Raw genomic sequence first — 18474 nt, 5'->3', positions numbered from 1 at the left:
CTCAAAAAGGACATAACCAAGCAAATACATAGGGGACAATGCTTGAAATTAAATGATATAAAACTGTATTAGTCCACTTATATGAACATTAAAATATAAAACAAATACGTTAATCTGTCCTCACAAGACTATGTGTTTGGCTATCTGCCCCACTAAAACAACGTCAAGTTTTTGAACTGCATTATACCTCCGATAGTATTCAAAAGAATAATACTTTCTCTGGACTTCAAACAGCTGTTAAATATTTCTGAGGTTGTACTACCGCTATTAATGACGTACACCATAATCAAACATTGACACACAAATAGAAAGGTGAGCTACATTAATTTTATTCAAAACCAATCAAGTATTACATCCTGAGATTACACAAAGAAATGAGATTTATCCTAGTACAGATATTTAGGAGGCCTTCCAGCCCATTCCTTTCTAGTATAACCCACAGGTGACCGGTTTCTGGTTCTGACCAAATAACAAGTGAAATCTCTTGGTAATGCCAGAAAGAGAAAGGCCGGGGAAACCTAAAAACATATTCTAAAGCAGGAGTCTCAAACACGCGGCCTACAGAGTTATTTGCTGCGGCCCGCCAAGCTCCCCGTGCCCCCGCCAAGTTATTTCCTGTGGCCGCCAAGCTCCCCTCCCCCGCCGCCCCCCATCCCTCCCAGCGCACTGCGTCCCCACTCCTCTGCCTACCTCTAGGCGCTTCCTGCCGCCAAACAGCTGTTTGGTGGCGCTTAGCGCTTTCCAGGAGGGAAGGGGGAGGAGCGGGGAGCCATGCGCTCAGGGGAGGAGGTGGAGAAGGGGCGGGGATTTGGAGAACAGGTTGGAATAGGGGCGGGGCCTCATGGAAGGGGTGGAGTGGGGGTGGGCCGGGGTCAGTGGGGGTGTGTGTGTCAATGATGCGGCCCTCGGGCCAACGTACTAGTCCTCATGTGGCCCTCGTGGTGATTTGAGTTTGAGATCCCTGTTCTAAAGCAACAGCAAGGTTTTACTAAAAAGAGTATGTATCTATTTTATTGTCCCCACCATCCGTGACAATGCTGTAGTCTATTGGGCATTCCATTACGTTTACCGTAGGCTTTTCTAGTGTTCCTAACACCGTATTTGCACATTACAAATATATTTTACCGTGTTCAGCCAATTGAGTGAATGCTGCAATTAGCTGAACAGTTCCCAGCCCCATTCTTACAAACTCACACAAGAAACTTTCCTCACATAGGAAGTCCTACTGTTGGGCCTGCTCATGTGAATAAAATTATGCGTATGCATAAGCGTTTCAACTATCTAGTGCTGTGTAATATCTAGTATATTTTTTCATTATTTTTAATGCTTTGACACAATGGGACTTTCTAAAACAAACTTATTTGGCATGCTTGTGACTTAACTGCCAAGTCTTGAATACAGGCACTCACTGTGGTTTATTAAAGTCCCATGCTGTAAGCAGTGGGTCTTGGTAACGCTGAACCACAATATAATCACTAAACAAAAACAAACAAAAACAAAACACTTGTGTTCTCCTTTATACATAGAATACTGATTAGCATGCAGCTCTGAGCTCTCTATGCAGAGGTTTCCTTCCATTGGTGACCCACCACAAACTAACTTCAGAGATCACTTATGTGTCTATTGTAACTTCACCTTAAGTGTTCCTTTTAGAAATTGTTGAAGGCTTGCACTCGGAACAATAAATAGCTCTCTCTTAGTAGTGACTTGCCATCTTGTTAGATGTTGGGGAAATGGTAGTTTAATTTTCTTGTGTTGCCATAGTACTTCTTGTTATCCAAAGCTGGTAAAATGTTACTGCTGGTTAACTGAGGCAGGTACTGTAACTAAAGCAGAAATCACAGTTTATACTTTCATAGGAATTTGCAGTAATTTTATGCATTTCATTTCCTAAACGATACTGTAAGCCAGTTGAAAATATTTGCATTACATAAAACAGTTATGCACTTTGCACACTTAGGCCTTGGCTACACTTACCCGCTAGTTCGGCGGCTGGCAATCGAACTTCTGGGTTCGACTTATCGCATCTAGTCTGGACGCGATAAGTCGAACCCGGAAGTGCTCGCCGTCGACTGCGGTACTCCAGCTCGGCGAGAGGAGTACCGCGGAGTCGACGGGGGAGCCTGCCTGCCGAGTGTGGACCAAGGTAAGTTCGAACTAAGGTACTTCGACTTCAGCTACGTTATTCACGTAGCTGAAGTTGCGTACCTTAGTTCGAATTAGGGGGGTAGTGTAGACCAAGCCTTAGAGACCCAGAGCAGATATGCATTTGTTCATGTGATCATACAACTTGCCTTAGAACAGCTCTTCCAAATTTTACTCAAACCATTTTTCTTGGGCAAATAATTTATTTTCATATTGGGTTCTGGGGAGATGGGTGGATGCAAGCCCACCCATGACAAAAGGGCCCTCCCCCAGCCTAAGGGGAGGATCCACTGAGCCCGGGACTCAAATAATTACGGGTGGCAACAGAAAAAACAAGGACGGGTGCGAGGGTCAAAGGGTCAAAAGCAGGGAACCCGAAGGGGACACCGAGCAGAGCTGACAGGCATGTAAAAGACTAGTGTTATCATCAGTCAGTCACATGGCAAAGGGCAGAGGAGTTGATTTGATCCATGAATTGTTTCCATCAGTCTTAACTTCAGCAGATGTCAGGGAAATTCCCACATCTGAGCCATTTTTTAGGTGACAAATCTGAGGAACTGTCCCAGATTGAAATGTCAGTAGAAGAGGTTTTGGAACAAACTGGTACATTAAACAGTAATAAATAGGGCTGTCAAGTTATTAAAAAAATTAATCATGATTAATCACACTGTTAAACAATAGAATACCATTTATGTAAATATTTTTGGATGTTTTCTACATTTTCAAATATATTGATTTCAATTACAACACAGAATACAAAGTGTACAGTGCTCACTTTATTTTTGATTACAAGTACTGTATTTGCACTGTAAAAAAACCAAAAGAAATAGTATGTTTCAATTCACCTAATACAAGTATTGTAGTGCAATCTCTATCATGAAAGTTGAACTTACAAATGTAGAATTATGTACAAAAAAACTGCATTCAAAAATAAAACAATGTAAAATTTTAGAGCCTTCAAGTCCACTCAGTCCTACTTCTTGTTCAGCCAATCGCTCAGACAAACACGTTTTTTTACATTTGCAGGAGATAATGCTGCCCTCTTCTTATTTACAATGTCACCAGAAAGTGAGAACAGGTGTTCTGATGGCACTGTTGTAGCCGGTGTCGCAAGATATTTTCGTGCCAGATGCGCTAAAGATTCATATGTTCCTTCATGCTACAACCACCATTTTAGGGGACATGCGTCCATGCCGATGACAATCCGAGCAGTGCGGACCGACGCATGTTCATTTTCATTATCTGAGTCAGATGCCACCAGCAAAAGGTTGATTTTCTTTTTTGGTGGTTCGGGTTCTGTAATTTCCGCATTGGAGTGTTGCTCTTTTAAGACTTCTGAAAGCATGCCCCACACCTCGTCCCTCTCAGATTTTGGAAGGCACTTCAGAGTCTTAAACCTTGGGTCGAGTACCGTAAATATCTTTAGAAATCTCACATTGGTACCTTCTTTGCGTTTTGTCAAATCTGCAGTGAAAGTGTTCTTAAAATGAACAACATGTGCTGGGTCATCATCAGAGACCACTATAACATGAAATATGTGGCAGAATGTGGTTAAAACAGAGCAGGAGACCTACTATTCTCCCCCAAGGAGTTCAGTCACAAATTTAATTAACGCATTATTTTTTTAAACAAGCATCATCAGCATGGAAACATGTCCTCTGGAATGGTGGCCGAAGCATGAAGGGGCATACAATGTTTAGCATATCTGGCACATAAATACCTTGCAATGTCGGCTACAAAAGTGGCATGCAAATACCTGTTCTCACTTTCTGGTGACATTGTGAATAAGAAGAGGGCAGCATTATCTCCCGTAAATGTAAACAAACTTGTTTGTCTGAGCAATTGGTCTGAACAAGAGTGGACTTGTAGGCTCTGAAGTTTTACATTGTTTTGTTTTTGAGTGCAGTTATATAACAAAAATAAATAAATCTACATTTGTAAGTTGCACTTTCACAACAAAGAGATTGCACTACAGTACTTATATGAGGTGAATTGAAAAATAATATTTCTTTTGTTTGTCATTTTTACAGTGCAAATATAAATCAATGTACACTTTGATTTCAATTACAATACAGAATACAATATATATGAAAGTGTAGAAAAACAGCTAAAATATTTAATACATTTCAATTGTTGGTATTCTATTGTTTAACAGTGCGATTGAAACTGCGATGACTTGTGATTCATTGTTTTAATCATGATTAATTTTTTTTGAGTGAATCGTATGAGTTAACCGCGATTAATCAACAACCCTAGTAATAAGTCACCAGGACTAGATGGTATCACCCAAGAGTTCTGAAGGAACTCAGATATGAAATTGAAGAACTACTAAATCTGGTATGTAACCTATCACTTAAACCAGATTCTGTACCAGAGGACTGGAGGATAGCTAATATGACACCAATTTTTAAAAAAATGCTCCAGAGGTGATCCTGTCAGTTACAGGCCAGTAAGCCTGACTTCAGTAACAGACAAACTATAGTTGAAACTATAGTAAAAAACAGAACAATCAGACACAGAGATGAACATGATTTGTTGGGGGAAAGAGTCAACACGGCTTTTGTAAAGGGAAATCATGCCTCACCAATCTATTAGAATTCTTTGATGGGGGTCAACAAACATGTTGACAAGGGTGATCCAGTGGATATAGTGTACTTGGACTTTAAGAAGGTCCCTCACCAAATGCTCTAGACTTAAGCAAAGTAAGCAAGTCATGGGATAAGAGGGAAGGTCCTCTCATGGATCAGTAACTGGTTAAAAGACAGGAAATAAAGGGTTGGAATAAATGGTCAGTTTTCAGAAGAGAGAGAGGTAAATAGTGGTGTCCCCCAGGATGTGTACTGGGACCAGTGCTGTTCAACATATTCACAAATGATCTGGAAAAAGGGGTAAAGAGTGAGGAAGAAAAATTTCCAGACGATACAAAATTACTCGAGGTAGTTAAGTCCAAAGAAAACTGAAGAGTTACAAAGGGATCTCACCAAACTGGGTGACTGGGCAACAAATTGTTGATAAATGCAAAGTAATGCACATTGGAAAAACATAATCCCAACTATACATACAAAATGATGGGATCTAAGTTAGCCGTTACCACTCAAGAAAAAGATCTTGGAGTCATTGTGAATCGTGAAAACATCTGCTCAATGTGCAGCGGCAGTCAAAAAAGCGAACAGAATGTTAGGAACCATTAGGAAAGGAATAGGTAACAAAATAGAAAATATCTTAATGCCATCGTATAAATCCATGGTACATCCACACCTTGAATATTGCATGCAGATCTGGTTGCCCCATCTCAAAAAAGATACAGTACGAATGGCAGAGTTCTAGAGAAGGGCAACAAAAATGTTTAAAGGTATGGAACAGCTTCCTTATGAGGAGAGATTCAAAAGACTGGGACTTTTCAGCTTGGAAAAGAGACGACTAAGGGGGCATATGATAGAGCTCTGTAAAATCATGACTAGTGTGGAGAAAGTAAATAAGGAAGTTTATTTGGCCACTGTCGGAAGACACAATACTGGGTTAGATGGACCATTGGTGTGACCCAGTGTGGCTGTTTCAGTGTTCCAGTGGAATGCAGCTGTTGTGGAAGGTCAGAAGGAAAGATGAACTCACAGATGACTAGTGCAAATCCCTTGGAGCACTGAGAGCATCAGTTTTAGAGACTTTGGGCTGGACAGTGTTTCAGCAGGAAGCCAGTGTAGAGACCAGAACTCCTGGGTGATGTGTTCATGGCAACCTGTGTTGCCAAGCAGAGAGGCGGCTGCATTTGGTACGTCAGAGCTTATTCAGGGGGCGCAGTTTTATTGGCCAAGCGAAGCAAAGATCCCGACCCTTGGCTTGACGGCATTTCTCTTTGTGTGTATGTATTGCAAGACCTTTTGAATGACACGTCTGACGAATTCCAAAATGTCAGCAAATGGTCTAGGCACCGAGGGGCAGAACACTAGTGATTTTGGTAAAAATCAGAAACTGGAAGGAGGAAAGGGAAGGTGGGGGGCAGACACAGAGCCCCAGGACCTGGCTAGTAGAGACTGCAGTTTCAATCCTCTCTGCAATTGTCTATAGAGCGACAAGTCAGCTGATTGTCTATACACCTACCAGCATTACCACCATCCCCATCTCAGCTCTGCCCGTGCTCCCAGTACAGTTTAAAATGCTGACACCGTGAAATGACTTATCTCCCAGGCAGAAAGAAAAGAAATGAGTTTGATGGTAGGGAGGGCACAGAGCCTCTGTTCCAGGGGCGGGAATATTTTCAGGGAGTCCCTGAAATAGAGGGGGGTGGAAGGGTGGCACACAGGGAGCTTATGGGGGAGGAATGCAAGGAGCCCCTGGGTTGTGCAAAGAGCGTAGCCTACAGACGCAAGAGAGCATGAACTAGTCTGAATCTAATAACGATCATGGCAGCGTTCTGTCAGGCATCTTCATTTCTAACTGGCTTTGGCTAATTACATTTGTCTCCTGTTCAATCCCACTGTCTCAATGAAGATTTGGCCTAAAGTTCAGATTGCACTGGGCTGGCTTGTTAGCTCAGTTAATTGTCTTCTTCGGTTACAAGTCAGAGCCCCCCGTTTCTGCAGCCCACTGCTGGTCTGATCTGGGGATCCTCATCTCCCCGAAAACTGCAGGTGTCAGAACGCTAACTCCACCTGCTGGAAGCTACAAAAGGGAACCAAGCTCCTACCCGAGGCTATAGGACATTGAACACTCTGAAGTAAGTCTTACCCCTGGCATGTGCTTTCGAGTGGTCCGGGTTGGTTTCCGAGTGGCTTTTTCATGCTCCCTTCCCAAATCTCCTGCTTCTCTCATGCTGTCAAAGTATGGATGTTGCAGTAACTGTTCACATGTGAGCCTCTCAGCAGGGTCCATATGAAGGCAGCCCTAAGAAAACGTCATACAGCTAAAGATCACGCAGGTGGTCTTTGTGTACGGTGGCATTAAAACATTACAGATGTTAAAAGCAGCTGGTTTTAATGAACATCTGTGGACTCTGGGGTTTTTTAAATGGATCCTTGGAGTCCGGGTTTTCCAGGGTTAAGAGTCAACACAGAATTCCCCAAGTCATGTTACACACCCAGGTGGCTAACAGTGAATTATCCTTCTCTTGGGTAACCTACATAGAGTTTCCTGTGGCACCTTTAAGACTAACAGAAGTATTGGGAGCATAAGCTTTCGTGGGTAAGAACCTCACTTCTTGCATCTGAAGAAGTGAGGTTCTTACCCACGAAAGCTTATGCTCCCAATACTTCTGTTAGTCTTAAAGGTGCCACAGGACCCTCTGTTGCTTTTTACAGATTCAGACTAACACAGCTACCCCTCTGATACATAGAGTTTAAGTGTGAACTCAGTACTTTGCCACAGACGGTACTTCGCTTACCTTCATTAGTCCTAGCGCAGGATATGAAATGTTAGGGAATTTCAATTCTAGTGGCTCCTGGGGAAAAAAAAAAGCATATTTATATTAGTAACTGTTTCAAATATCAAGGGGTCATCATGAACATGCTTTCCACACCACATGATTAGGGCCCTACCAAATTCATGGTCCATTTCGGTCAATTTCACAGTCATAGGATTTTAAAAATCATAAATGTCATGGTTTCAGCTATTTAGATCTGAAATTTCACAGTGTTGTAACTGTAGGGGTCCTGACCCAAAAAGGAGTTGGGGGGGGTCACAAGGTTATTGTAGTGGGGGTTGTGGTACTGCTACCCTTACTTCTGCGCTGCTGCTGGTGATGACGCTGCCTTCAGAGCTGAACAGCTGGAGAGTGGCAGCTGCTGGCCCCAGGAGCCCAGCTCTGAAGGCAGAGCCCTGCCAGCAGCAGCGCAGAAGGAAGGATGGCCTGGTGTGGTATTGCCACCCTTACTTTTGCGCTGCTGCCTTCAGAGCTGGACCCTTAGGGCTGGTCCACACTAAGCCCCCAGTTCGAACTAAGATACACAACTTCAGCTACGTGAATAACAAAGTATCTTAGTTCGAACTTAAAGGTACTTACCGCGGGTCCACACGCGGCAGGCAGGCCTCCTCGTCGACTCCGCCTACTCCTCTCGCGGAGCAGGATTACCGGCGTCGACGGTGAGCACTTCCAGGATCGATTTATCGCGTCTAGACAAGACGCAATAAATCGATACCAGAAGATCAATTGCTTGCCGCCGAACCAGCGGGTAAGTATAGACGTACCCTCAGTCAGCAGCCGCCACTCTCCGGCCACCCAGCTCTGAAGGGAGACCAGATTTCACGGTCTGTAATGCATTTTTCATGGCCATGAATTTGGTAGGGCCCTACACATGATGCATTCATCATCTCTTTTCACTTCCAACTCAGCCTATTTCACAATCAACATCATTTTAAAGATCCTTGAGTACACAGTTACTGAATAAACACACAGTGATTGAATAATGATTTGCTTATTGTTCTGTTCGGTTTGCTCCCGACACCCACATTTTTCTGCAATCATGGCTCATAATGATCTGAATCCAGTATATCCCATGTTAGATAAACTGAAAGGAATTTTATAGAGTATTAAAGACAAGGAACAACAAAATAACAAAGGTCTGTGAGGATTAAGCCATGAGGAAATATTAAAATAATTACACACGTATTGATCATATAACAGTAACTAAGGTGGAATAAGATAACCATCTGCAAGTATCAGATGCAAGTCAACACCAAGAAGAGGAATTCTTTAGAGGTCTGAGTGAGTCAGATTAGGGGTGAGAGGATTAAAATGATCAAAGGAAAGTTTAAACTGAATATCAGATTAAAAAAAAAAATCAACCAAACAAGACGTGACTGAGGTGAAGTCACCCGCAAAGCATTCTCCCGGTGGATACGGCAAGAGCCCTCTTTGGGTCACTTAACACTGGACTAGACAGACTTTCAAGTACATACCGCAGGGAATGATCCCAAACAAGCAGAGAGAAGGACAAGCAGAGCTGGTAACAGGGGCTTTTCCATCTCTGGTTTCTGTTGGCCTGACCCTACAAAGTAGAGTTCTGCAACCCAACCCAACCCTGATGGGACCCGATTGCCAGGGCCGGCTCCAGGCACCAGCCTGGCAAGCAGGTGCTTGGGGCGGCCGCTCTGGAGAGGGGCGGCACGTCCAGCTATTCGGCGGCAATTCGGCAGACGGTCCCTCACTCCCGCTCGGAGCAAAGGACCTCCCGCCGAATTGCTGCTGTAGATCGCGAACGTGGCTTTTTTTTTTTTTGGCTGCTTGGGGCGGCCAAAACCCTGGAGCCGGCCCTGCCAACTGCCAGCACCAGGTTGGGTTCGGGTTGTGTCAGAAAACAACCTGACCCTCTCGGGCTTGGGCCAGGTCGGCTTCCCTCCTCCTACCTGTGGGGTCGGCACAGCAGTGGCTGCGTACCCTGCTCCCGCCGGCCGCCGCCACCTCACCATGCAGTGCGCCCGGCAGGGTGAGCGTGCCAAGGAGTCCGGGCACCTCTTGCTTGGCAATGCGCCCACAGTGCAGCAGAGGGCAGCAGCTGGCAGGAGTGGGGCAAGCGGCTGGGGGTGCCGCCAACCCCATGGGCAGGAGGTGGCAGCAACACTGACTCAAGTTTGGGGGAAGAGCCAGAGCTGGGTCAGAAAATGACTTGGCCCTCTGGGGTCCACGTAGGGTGGGCTTGGGTCCGGTCGGGCTTAAAAATGAAGCCCACGCAAACCTCTCCTACAAAGACTCATGCTCAGGAGTTGAATGGCACTACTCACATGCTTAAAGTGAAACATATGCCACAGTTTTTGCAGGATCGGGGCCTACGGTGTGTCTGCGTTTGGCGTTTGCTGTGTCCAACAGCAACGACCGCCTCGGTGTAGTGCTTTTCATGCGGAATACCGACTGGCCAGGATGAATGGCTTTTAGCTGTGCCGCAGGCCATCGGTCATTAATCCCTCGGAAATGCCCTGAATCTCAATCAGTTATCGCTTAATTGTAGCCCTACACGCAGCTCTGTGAACAACAGCCTAACTCTACACCCCAGGAGAGTCAAAGCAAGAACACTTCTCTATCCAGAACACAACCATCTCATTTGCATAGCATACAAATTGCTGATTAGCGTTGGACTCAAGTAAGTTTGTAGGGCATTCTTACCTTGTTCTCTGGATCTGGAATTCGCACCCCACTGAAGAACTGATTAGTGCTGAAAACTTGCTGATGCCTGGGAATAAGGTCCCCTTTAATCAAAAATAAAAAGCCAAGTCAGGTGAATTAGATGTTTTACTAGCCCACGTCTTACAAGCTTATTGTGTAGCAAGGCTGAAACTACACTAGAAGATTTTTAAATAGATATCCTGGCATCAAGAGAACTAATACAATATTCACTTACAAAAACTAATCATCTTGACTTCACTGATTAAAAGTCCTGATCAATTTTAAAACTATCACCGTGTTGCAATAAATTGGCTAGTTCATGCTACTCTACTAGATGGAATCATAACTGCTCAACTGTGTGTCCTTGGCCCTATACTGCTAATAGCTAATGGAGATTCTCTTGTAGAAGAAGTGATAGGAGCCTGTGCTTTTGGAGCAGGAGATCCAACTTCAATCTCCACTGCTACCACTAGGGTCTGAATTTCCATGCTTCGTGCATAGCGACAATCATGCAATGGTTGCCTTGGATATTTATTTCTCAATATTAACGCCTGGTTAGTTTTTTTCCTTCACTGTTTGGCAATTTACATCATGCTGGCAAATTGTGAGTCCCACTACAGCCTAAAAGACACCTCACTACAGCAGCAAGGAGCATACCGTGTAAGGGCAAAGGCATGCCCACTTTTTACCAAAATAAAACTGCTCCATGTCAGAACCAATACTGGTATCACTGGCCTGGTAGTATTCTAAAGGACAATTCTTTGGTTGGTTGAATATAAACAGATGCGTGTCTAAGTATGAGAGCTAGAGGGTGCTGCATGAACATGTGAGATCAGGCTGCAGGACTCGAAAGCCAAGCCGTGCTATCCTGATGTGAGTATGGTGTACGGGGCACTCTAACACAAGGGAACACTGGAGATGCTGCATATACATTTATTAAGAAAACAAATCAACAAGTAACTCCCCTGCTCAAGTCTCAGAAGATGGAACAGTCCACTGCAGTAATGAATGACTGGCAAGGGCTACTGTTTGTTTTGGGCTTTACTGCATCCTGGGCGTAGGACATGCTTTGTTCACAACGGGGGCTACAAAGGTTATGCCAGCCCAGTGCTCAGATTAATGCGGTGTTTCAACACTTTCAAAGACAGGGGCTTTGCTCATGCTGTTCATGACAATGGGCCCTTCCTCTATGAACACGGGAAGGGGGACAGGGTAGGGAAGACGGTCACTCTCTTATTAAAATTTGATTTTATATTTGTAACCTTCCTTTTGGATAGCCCTGAGCAGACAATCACTGGGCAAGAATGGGCTGAAATGCAGTAACAGGCATATGTTAACGCCACGCTCTCCCCAGGAGGGTTTCATAAGCCGTGTCTGCAGCCCTTGTGCTTGTGAAAGAACAGCTGGGATTGAGCTTAGATGTTCAAATCAAACCACTAACCCAGGGTTAAGGTAGTAATGAAACCACATAGCTTTGATCAAGTCGCTCTCCACTGCAAATCATTCCTTAACCTGTCTTGGTTCCACAGCCTGGATCAAAAGGAAATCGTTCTGAGCCGAAAGCCCATTCTTACAATACATTGTAACTTTCCTAAAGCTTCAGGGGGAGCGTTCCAGAGACTGTAGCAATCAAACCATGACTACAAATTGGTTTTACCTATATTGGATAACGTATATTTTATCTATAAAAAGGACGAATGGGCTTTTACATGATTTTCTAAGTTACTCAGTAAGAAAATATGAATCTTGATCTATCCAAGAATCACATATGAAAAAGCAGATTTATATATTACACACCAATGGGAAACAAAAGGAGTAAGAGCTGGTTAATTCCCACCTAATACTTTTAGGTGTCCCCAATGACACACAGGAATACTGATCTATTAAGAGCCCCAATTTTAAATCCAAACCAGACTAATGATTCCTTTGTCGCTAAGCAGTCGACAGCTAGGAGAATCTGAACCATTCACTGTTTGCAGTGTCCTCCTCTGGATATTCTCACCTTTTTACAAAATACATTTTACTGAGACTTTTTCCTAACTATAATTAGCCAAGTCCAATTGGTCCTTATACAGAGGCCCGGAGCTTGCCACGGCTGCTGGGAAATACTGTGGCTGTTTCAAATCTTCATGCAGTCCAGATGGGATGATGAAAACAGGGGAGAGATTCACATTTTCCAGAAAGTTTGTGGTACAAAAGGAATACGTTTTTTTTTTAAATAAATTTTAAAAGGCTTCTATAAAAAAAAGGATAAAAACAAAGAATTGGAAGGACGGCAAAGGTTACAGCTACTGCAGACGCAGCTCAAAGGGAGAACAGGGGGGTCCAGGGAACAGACCCCAAACTAACTATGGCTCATATCAAACTGCAGCAACACCCATCAAAGGAAATCCTCCCCAGGGACTCTCAATCAGGGCCACGGTGCTCAGATACCATGGTGACGGGCACGCGTACAAATCTACCTGGACTAGAACAAAGGGAGTCTCGTCCAGCGCCCCTGGAAAGACAAGACACAGTGGCATGAGGCCTGTTCTAAACCTGGGGGAATGGCAGTGGGAGGGCTCCTTGGAAGTCCAAGAGACTAGAGAGGAGAGAGGGAGATAAGGCCTTAAGCAAATAATTCACAACAAATAATCTGCCTCATTTCACCTTTTTATTCCTGTTCGGGAACAAATGGCGAAATTCTCAGCTCGACTCGTTCCAAGTCAGACCCAAGTTTCGCCTGGAAATACGGTTCTGCCGATGGCTAGTGAAGCGCTGCAGCACTCGTCATTTGCATAAATCACACGCTACTGTTCCTGTCCCCAGAACCGGACCACGGAGCTAACTGAACGTCGCACTCTAAGGGGCAGATCCTACAGCAGGCTCCATGCAGGTGAACCCCTGTGCCCATGTGAGGCCAGCTGCTCCTTTGGGGGTCTAATAGACTCACGTGTGCTGTCAGCATACAGCTGAGCTTAAAATTCACTTTCGGTGAGTATTTGCTCTGGGAAAGTTTGAGCTCTTGAGAATGACTGGAGGGTAAATATGAAAGACTCACAAATGCAACTGAATCAGAATTGGCTTTCTTCCTGTTATTCCACTCTTCACTTAACTCATTAAAAACCACCACCACCTCCATATCCCCAGTGCATGGACGTGTCCTAGAATGACTTAGCAATTGGGTGACCAACTTAAATCCTGGAGAAAAACTACAGGAGCCCCTGAGCAGCACCTGGTACCTCGAGTGTATGTTCTTGCAAACACACGCATGGGGACGGGGCCCGTTCCCAAGAAATGCTGGGTAAACCTAACTGCCACCAAAGTCAACAGGAATACAAGGGATCAATCTAATAACAATCTTCTTCTGAGGGTCACCCGTGCTCCCATTCACTCCAGTGGGAGTTGTGGGGATCAGGCCCATTGTGACCAAGGCAGAGCTGGACAGCTGAAAAGTTAAATTTAACAGGGGGAGGGATAGCTCAGTGGTTTGAGCATTGGCCTGCTAAACCCAGGGTTGTGAGTTCAATCCTTGAGGGGGACACTTAGGGATCTGGGGCAAAATCAGTACTTGGTCCTGCTAGTGAAGGCAGGGGGCTGGACTTGATGATCTATCAAGGTCCCTTCCAGTTCTAGGAGATAGGATATCTTTATTTATTTACATTCTCTTTATTTGCATATGCATTCCTGCTGTTCAGTTGGGACTCTAAAGTGCAATTTACTGCCAAGCTCGGGACTTCTAAGTGTGTTTGCACAGTGATTATTGTGCTGTACTCTGATTACGTTGCCTGCTGTGACTCAAAACAAACCAGTAACCATTGCATTCATGTGAAATAAAGCAGCACAACTGGAGGAGGAGTTTGATTTGGGCTCTGAACTGATAATCGGAGGCTTTCCTAATATACAAGTGTCAGTTGGATTCTGATCTGCATAATAATCAGGTTTGTCCAGAACTTGCACTGTTTCCATTATTGGTTAAACAGGATGATTAGAGAGGAACATGGCTGAAACCTCATTGCACGAGGACAACTTACCCAAGGTTCTCCTGATTAGGTACAGCTGGTCCACATCTGATTTTCCAGGCCACAAGGGGACACCTGACAACAACTCTGCAAAGACGCAGCCTATTGCCCAGACATCCACAGGAGGGCCATATTGAGTATCTCCTACAAGTAACTCAGGAGAACGGTACCATCTGGTAGCCACATAGTCTGTGTAATAATCACTAGGGCCAGCTAGATTGTGGTCAGGAAGGATAGAAAGAATAGAAATCTGGGATCAGAATTATTGAAGGAAGGGTAACAAGCATGTTGCTTATCATCTCTCTCAGACATTGCTACAGTAATGGTCCTGAAAGTCATCCAACATGGGTTACTGCACTTATTCAGAACCCAACTTTGCCACGCTCATGAGCTCGTGCAATCAAAACAATATTGTTCTGAAATCAGGCTACGCACCACTCCTCCGAGAGGGCGCTGCCAGTTCTCAGCTCTCAAACCCCAGGTCACTTGTCTGGAGAACAGGGCTGCCCGGAGGATTCAGGGGGCCTGGGGCAAAGCGGGGGAGCGGACATAAAAAAGGCGCCACCCGCTGCAGCGCTTGTACTCACCGGGCGGCCCGCCGAGTCGTCGTCAGCGGGTCCTTCACTTGCTCCGCGTCTTCGGCAGCACTGAAGGACCCGCCGCCGAAGTGCCGAAGACCCGGACTGCCACCGGGTGAGTAGCCAGGGAAGGGATTCTCGGCCAGGGTTCATGGGGCCCCTGCGGGGCCCAGGGCAAATTGCCCCACTTCCCCCCTCCCCCCCCGGGCAGCCCTGCTGGAGAAACGGGCAAACCAAAGGGTCACAAGATTTTTTAAATTATTATTATTATTATGGGACAAGCGAAGCCACCGTTCCCAAGGCGAGACCCTTTTGCAAACCAGGCCCTTCCTGCGATAACAAGACTCTGCCTTAAGTGGAGGTTCTCTGTGGAAACAACCAACACTGCGAGAGGGTTTTCATGTGTGTGGGGGTATCCCAAAGACAAAGTGCGCCTGTCACAAGGCGGCACTGGTTCGTCAAGAGGAAAAGGCTAGTGCCCTTGTGACTCATCAGCTGACCCAAATGGGCTCCAAAGAGGACGCCTGGCCCTAGGCAAGAGGTCCCGGAAGGAAGTCAGGAGGGGCAGGTGAGCGCTGCCTGAGGAGGACAGGAGACCCAGGGAGAAACTGTACCGGCTCTTCACTGCTGCTCCTGAGAGCCATTGGGAAGAGCCAAAAGTTGATGGTGGGGCCTGGCCAGAGCTGGGGATCCCCTGCCGTGTTACAGGACAGTTCGTGCAAAGGCCTGTGGGAAGAAAGGGAAGAACCAGCCTGACTAGGAGAAGCTGAGCCGAAAACAAGAGGGCCGATGCTGGAGGGTGGATACCGGAAGCCAGGGCAGAGAGGCCGGGGTGAGTGTAGCCTTGTTTTCTGGGGGAGGCTTGAGAGGAATTGCTTTTACTATGAGGGATCTGTGGACTGTGGAACTTTATATAAATAAAACGGCTTGAATTTGCTGCATGAGAATACTTCTTTGCATGGGTTGTATAGAGGGGAAACCGAGGCAGGGAAACTGAGGCAAGTGCGCTTGTTGTGCCACAGCCTGCCACAGGAGGGCATTCCAGGCAGGACTGCCCTCAGACAGAGTCCTTAACAGCATGGAAATAGCAGGTCAAACACTTTGTGTTTTAAACACACACATTACATGGAAGAAGTTACCAGCACTTACTTAGTATGCGAGCAAATCCAAAGTCACAAAGTTTAATGACCACATGCTTCGTTATTAGGATGTTTTCTGGCTTCACATCCCGATGTATGCACTGGAAACACAAACAAGTGAATCAGGAGCAAGTATCGAACTCTGGACCAGGTTAATTCTGCCACATTCCCGTTGCTGAGCGGCCTGACCCGACCTGGATCGTTAACAGAAGACGAAAAGACTCTAACTGTTAAAGTAGCATCCTGCTGGGTCCTACAATACCCTGGTCTTTCACGTCACACTCGGGAGAAGATACTACGCACATCCACAATTTCCATAGTCCTGCGTCGCTCCGACAACCCCCATTCGACTCAAGTGGCCCAGTGTGAAATAACGGAGCGGCGTGATGGACAGTCACAGAGCTCTTTACATGTGCAAGGTTTACTGTGCCGACTAGCACCAAATACAATCCGTCAATTTAATGGTGGAGGGATGAGAGAAAGAGACAAAACAACAAATTCTGCAAGCCAGCGAGGCAGGTTGCCAGGTTCCTGTGGTCGGTCTTACGCGGCTCTACTAGTGGAAACAAAATGTTTGTTCCAAAGAGGTCTCCCTCCCACCTCTTAAATCAGCCCTCGGCAGATAAATAAAAATGAAGAAGATACCAGCTAAGCTCACAGTAACCTCTGATAAGCAACTCTCCCGCTCTACCTCCTCATACGCAGCCTGGTTAAAGCGTGCTTAGGTTTCCTGTACAATTTTTATTTAGCCTAACACGACGATCCACCTCCTGAAAGCGGAGGTTAGCTGGTCCCTTAGCACAGATCTTAGCACATGTCACTTTTGAAACTTTTCACTAGGGGCCTGATCCAGCACCCACTAGAGTCAATAAAAAGACTTTCATTGAATCCAGTAGGTGCTGAATCAGGCTTTGAATTACTAGATATCAGGTCTGTTCCCTGCACGTGGCTGCGATTGGTGACAGTTCTCCCAGAAGGACACACTGCTACCGGCGATTGTTTAGGCGGGAAGCTCACCTGAAGCTGTTAGCATAAAATCACTCTGACCACGAACCTCAGGAATCTAAATAATGAATAAAATATTCAGGAGCTTGTAGCAACACTAAAAGTGGGTGTTTTCTATAAAAAGATGACAAAAATCTTGTTGACTCCCCAGCACAGAGTATACCAGACCTGAGAGATTGTAATAGAATCTGTACCCACTTCAAAGCAACACTCTGATATACGGCGCTAGTGTTTATGGGACTTACATTGTGTTTATGGCAAAAGTTTACAGCTTGGAGGGTCTGCCAAGTTATGCTCTTCACGAGATGCTCTGGGACCCTGTTTTAAAAAAGCACAAGGAGTACATTTATTTTTAAATGAAATTAGGAGAAAGGAGTTCAACTTAAATGCCAGCAAAATTTAATGCCATCTACAGCCAAAGCAATCAGGAAGAACAGATCCCCCAATGCAACACTTTGGGACCATTTACACAGACTTCACTTAGTAGAGACAAGTTACAAGAAACACAGATTTAATCCTCAGCCTACTCACTCTATAATTACAGGAACCCGGAGAAAAGTCCACCCATGTTACTGACAACGGAGGCTTTTTCTATCTGTTGCCTGTCTACTCTCCCCACATTTTTATGCTGCAGCTAGAAACTCTATATGGAGTTCTACAGAGACCCTTTCTGGCATGTAAACCTCTTTTCTAAGGTGATGTTTCAAATACAGGTGTTAAGTCTGTAGCACCTTCAAGGTCTGTCCTGAAGGGCACTATGTACTTTCCAGCGCTATTCCAAACGCCGAACAGATTCGGACGAGCGCTGAGGGGCCTTGCGATTTCAGTTTACAATGACAAGACACAAAGATTTACACCAGCTAAGCCCGATCCAAGGTTTTTGGTGCCATTCACATCTAGCCGACATTGCGTCTGCCCCCTGGCAACCAAACACTGATGCGGGCTGGCTACTGGCGCCTCCTGTCCCATGGCTAGTCTCATCATTCACATGTCCTGCACCATTAACTCTTCTGACATCCTACGAACAATGCCAACGGCCGGTCTACACCGGCTCTCCCCTGCCGGTGCCGGAGCCAGCGAGACAAATCACAGCACTGAGGCCACCACTGACCTGTGATCCCGTCAGATCACTAGGTCACCAACGCCAAGAGAGTGAAAGTTGAGCAAATGAGAGAGGAAGGATTTGCTCTGTTCCCTCCCATCTGTTTAACGTCGATGGCTAACCGACATTTTAGAGAGGGGACATCTCTAAAGATTCAGCACCCGCCTCCCCACGGTTATGAGGTGCAACAGTTCGTAATACGCATCCTCAGACATTCATGAGGTCCCCCAGCCACACCAGGGAGGGCAGAGCTGACAGTCCTGAGGTTTCAAAGGCCCAACACAAACGTTTTATGCCTTTCAAGCCTTTTTCATCCATCTTAAAGAAGCCAAAAGAAGAGGGAGAGCCTTTGCATGTCACCTTTCCGGCTCTCCTGCCAATGCTGCTGTATCAGGGCTAGAGTCGTGTTCAG

General features: G+C 45.6%; 1 protein-coding gene across 2 annotated transcripts in view; it reads right to left on the bottom strand.

Annotated features, from left to right (window-relative positions):
• Nucleotides 1-307: 307 nt before the first annotated feature.
• The window catches only part of CDKL1 (cyclin dependent kinase like 1), a 37913-nt gene continuing 19746 nt past the window's right edge, over nucleotides 308-18474 (bottom strand). For both annotated transcript variants that reach the window (XM_065593985.1, XM_005290249.5), the window contains exons 3-9: nucleotides 17206-17278; nucleotides 15966-16056; nucleotides 14251-14451; nucleotides 10238-10320; nucleotides 7523-7579; nucleotides 6871-7026; nucleotides 308-1826 (exon numbers count right to left, since the gene is read on the bottom strand). In XM_065593985.1, coding sequence (XP_065450057.1) covers nucleotides 1719-1826; nucleotides 6871-7026; nucleotides 7523-7579; nucleotides 10238-10320; nucleotides 14251-14451; nucleotides 15966-16056; nucleotides 17206-17278 — 769 coding nt within the window. In that variant the 3' untranslated portion in view covers nucleotides 308-1718. The remainder of the gene's footprint in view (nucleotides 1827-6870; nucleotides 7027-7522; nucleotides 7580-10237; nucleotides 10321-14250; nucleotides 14452-15965; nucleotides 16057-17205; nucleotides 17279-18474) is intronic.

This window comes from Chrysemys picta, chromosome 4, assembly GCF_011386835.1.
Source record: "Chrysemys picta bellii isolate R12L10 chromosome 4, ASM1138683v2, whole genome shotgun sequence".
Classification (NCBI taxonomy): Eukaryota; Metazoa; Chordata; order Testudines; family Emydidae; genus Chrysemys; species Chrysemys picta.
This window is presented reverse-complemented; position numbering and strand designations above follow the sequence as displayed.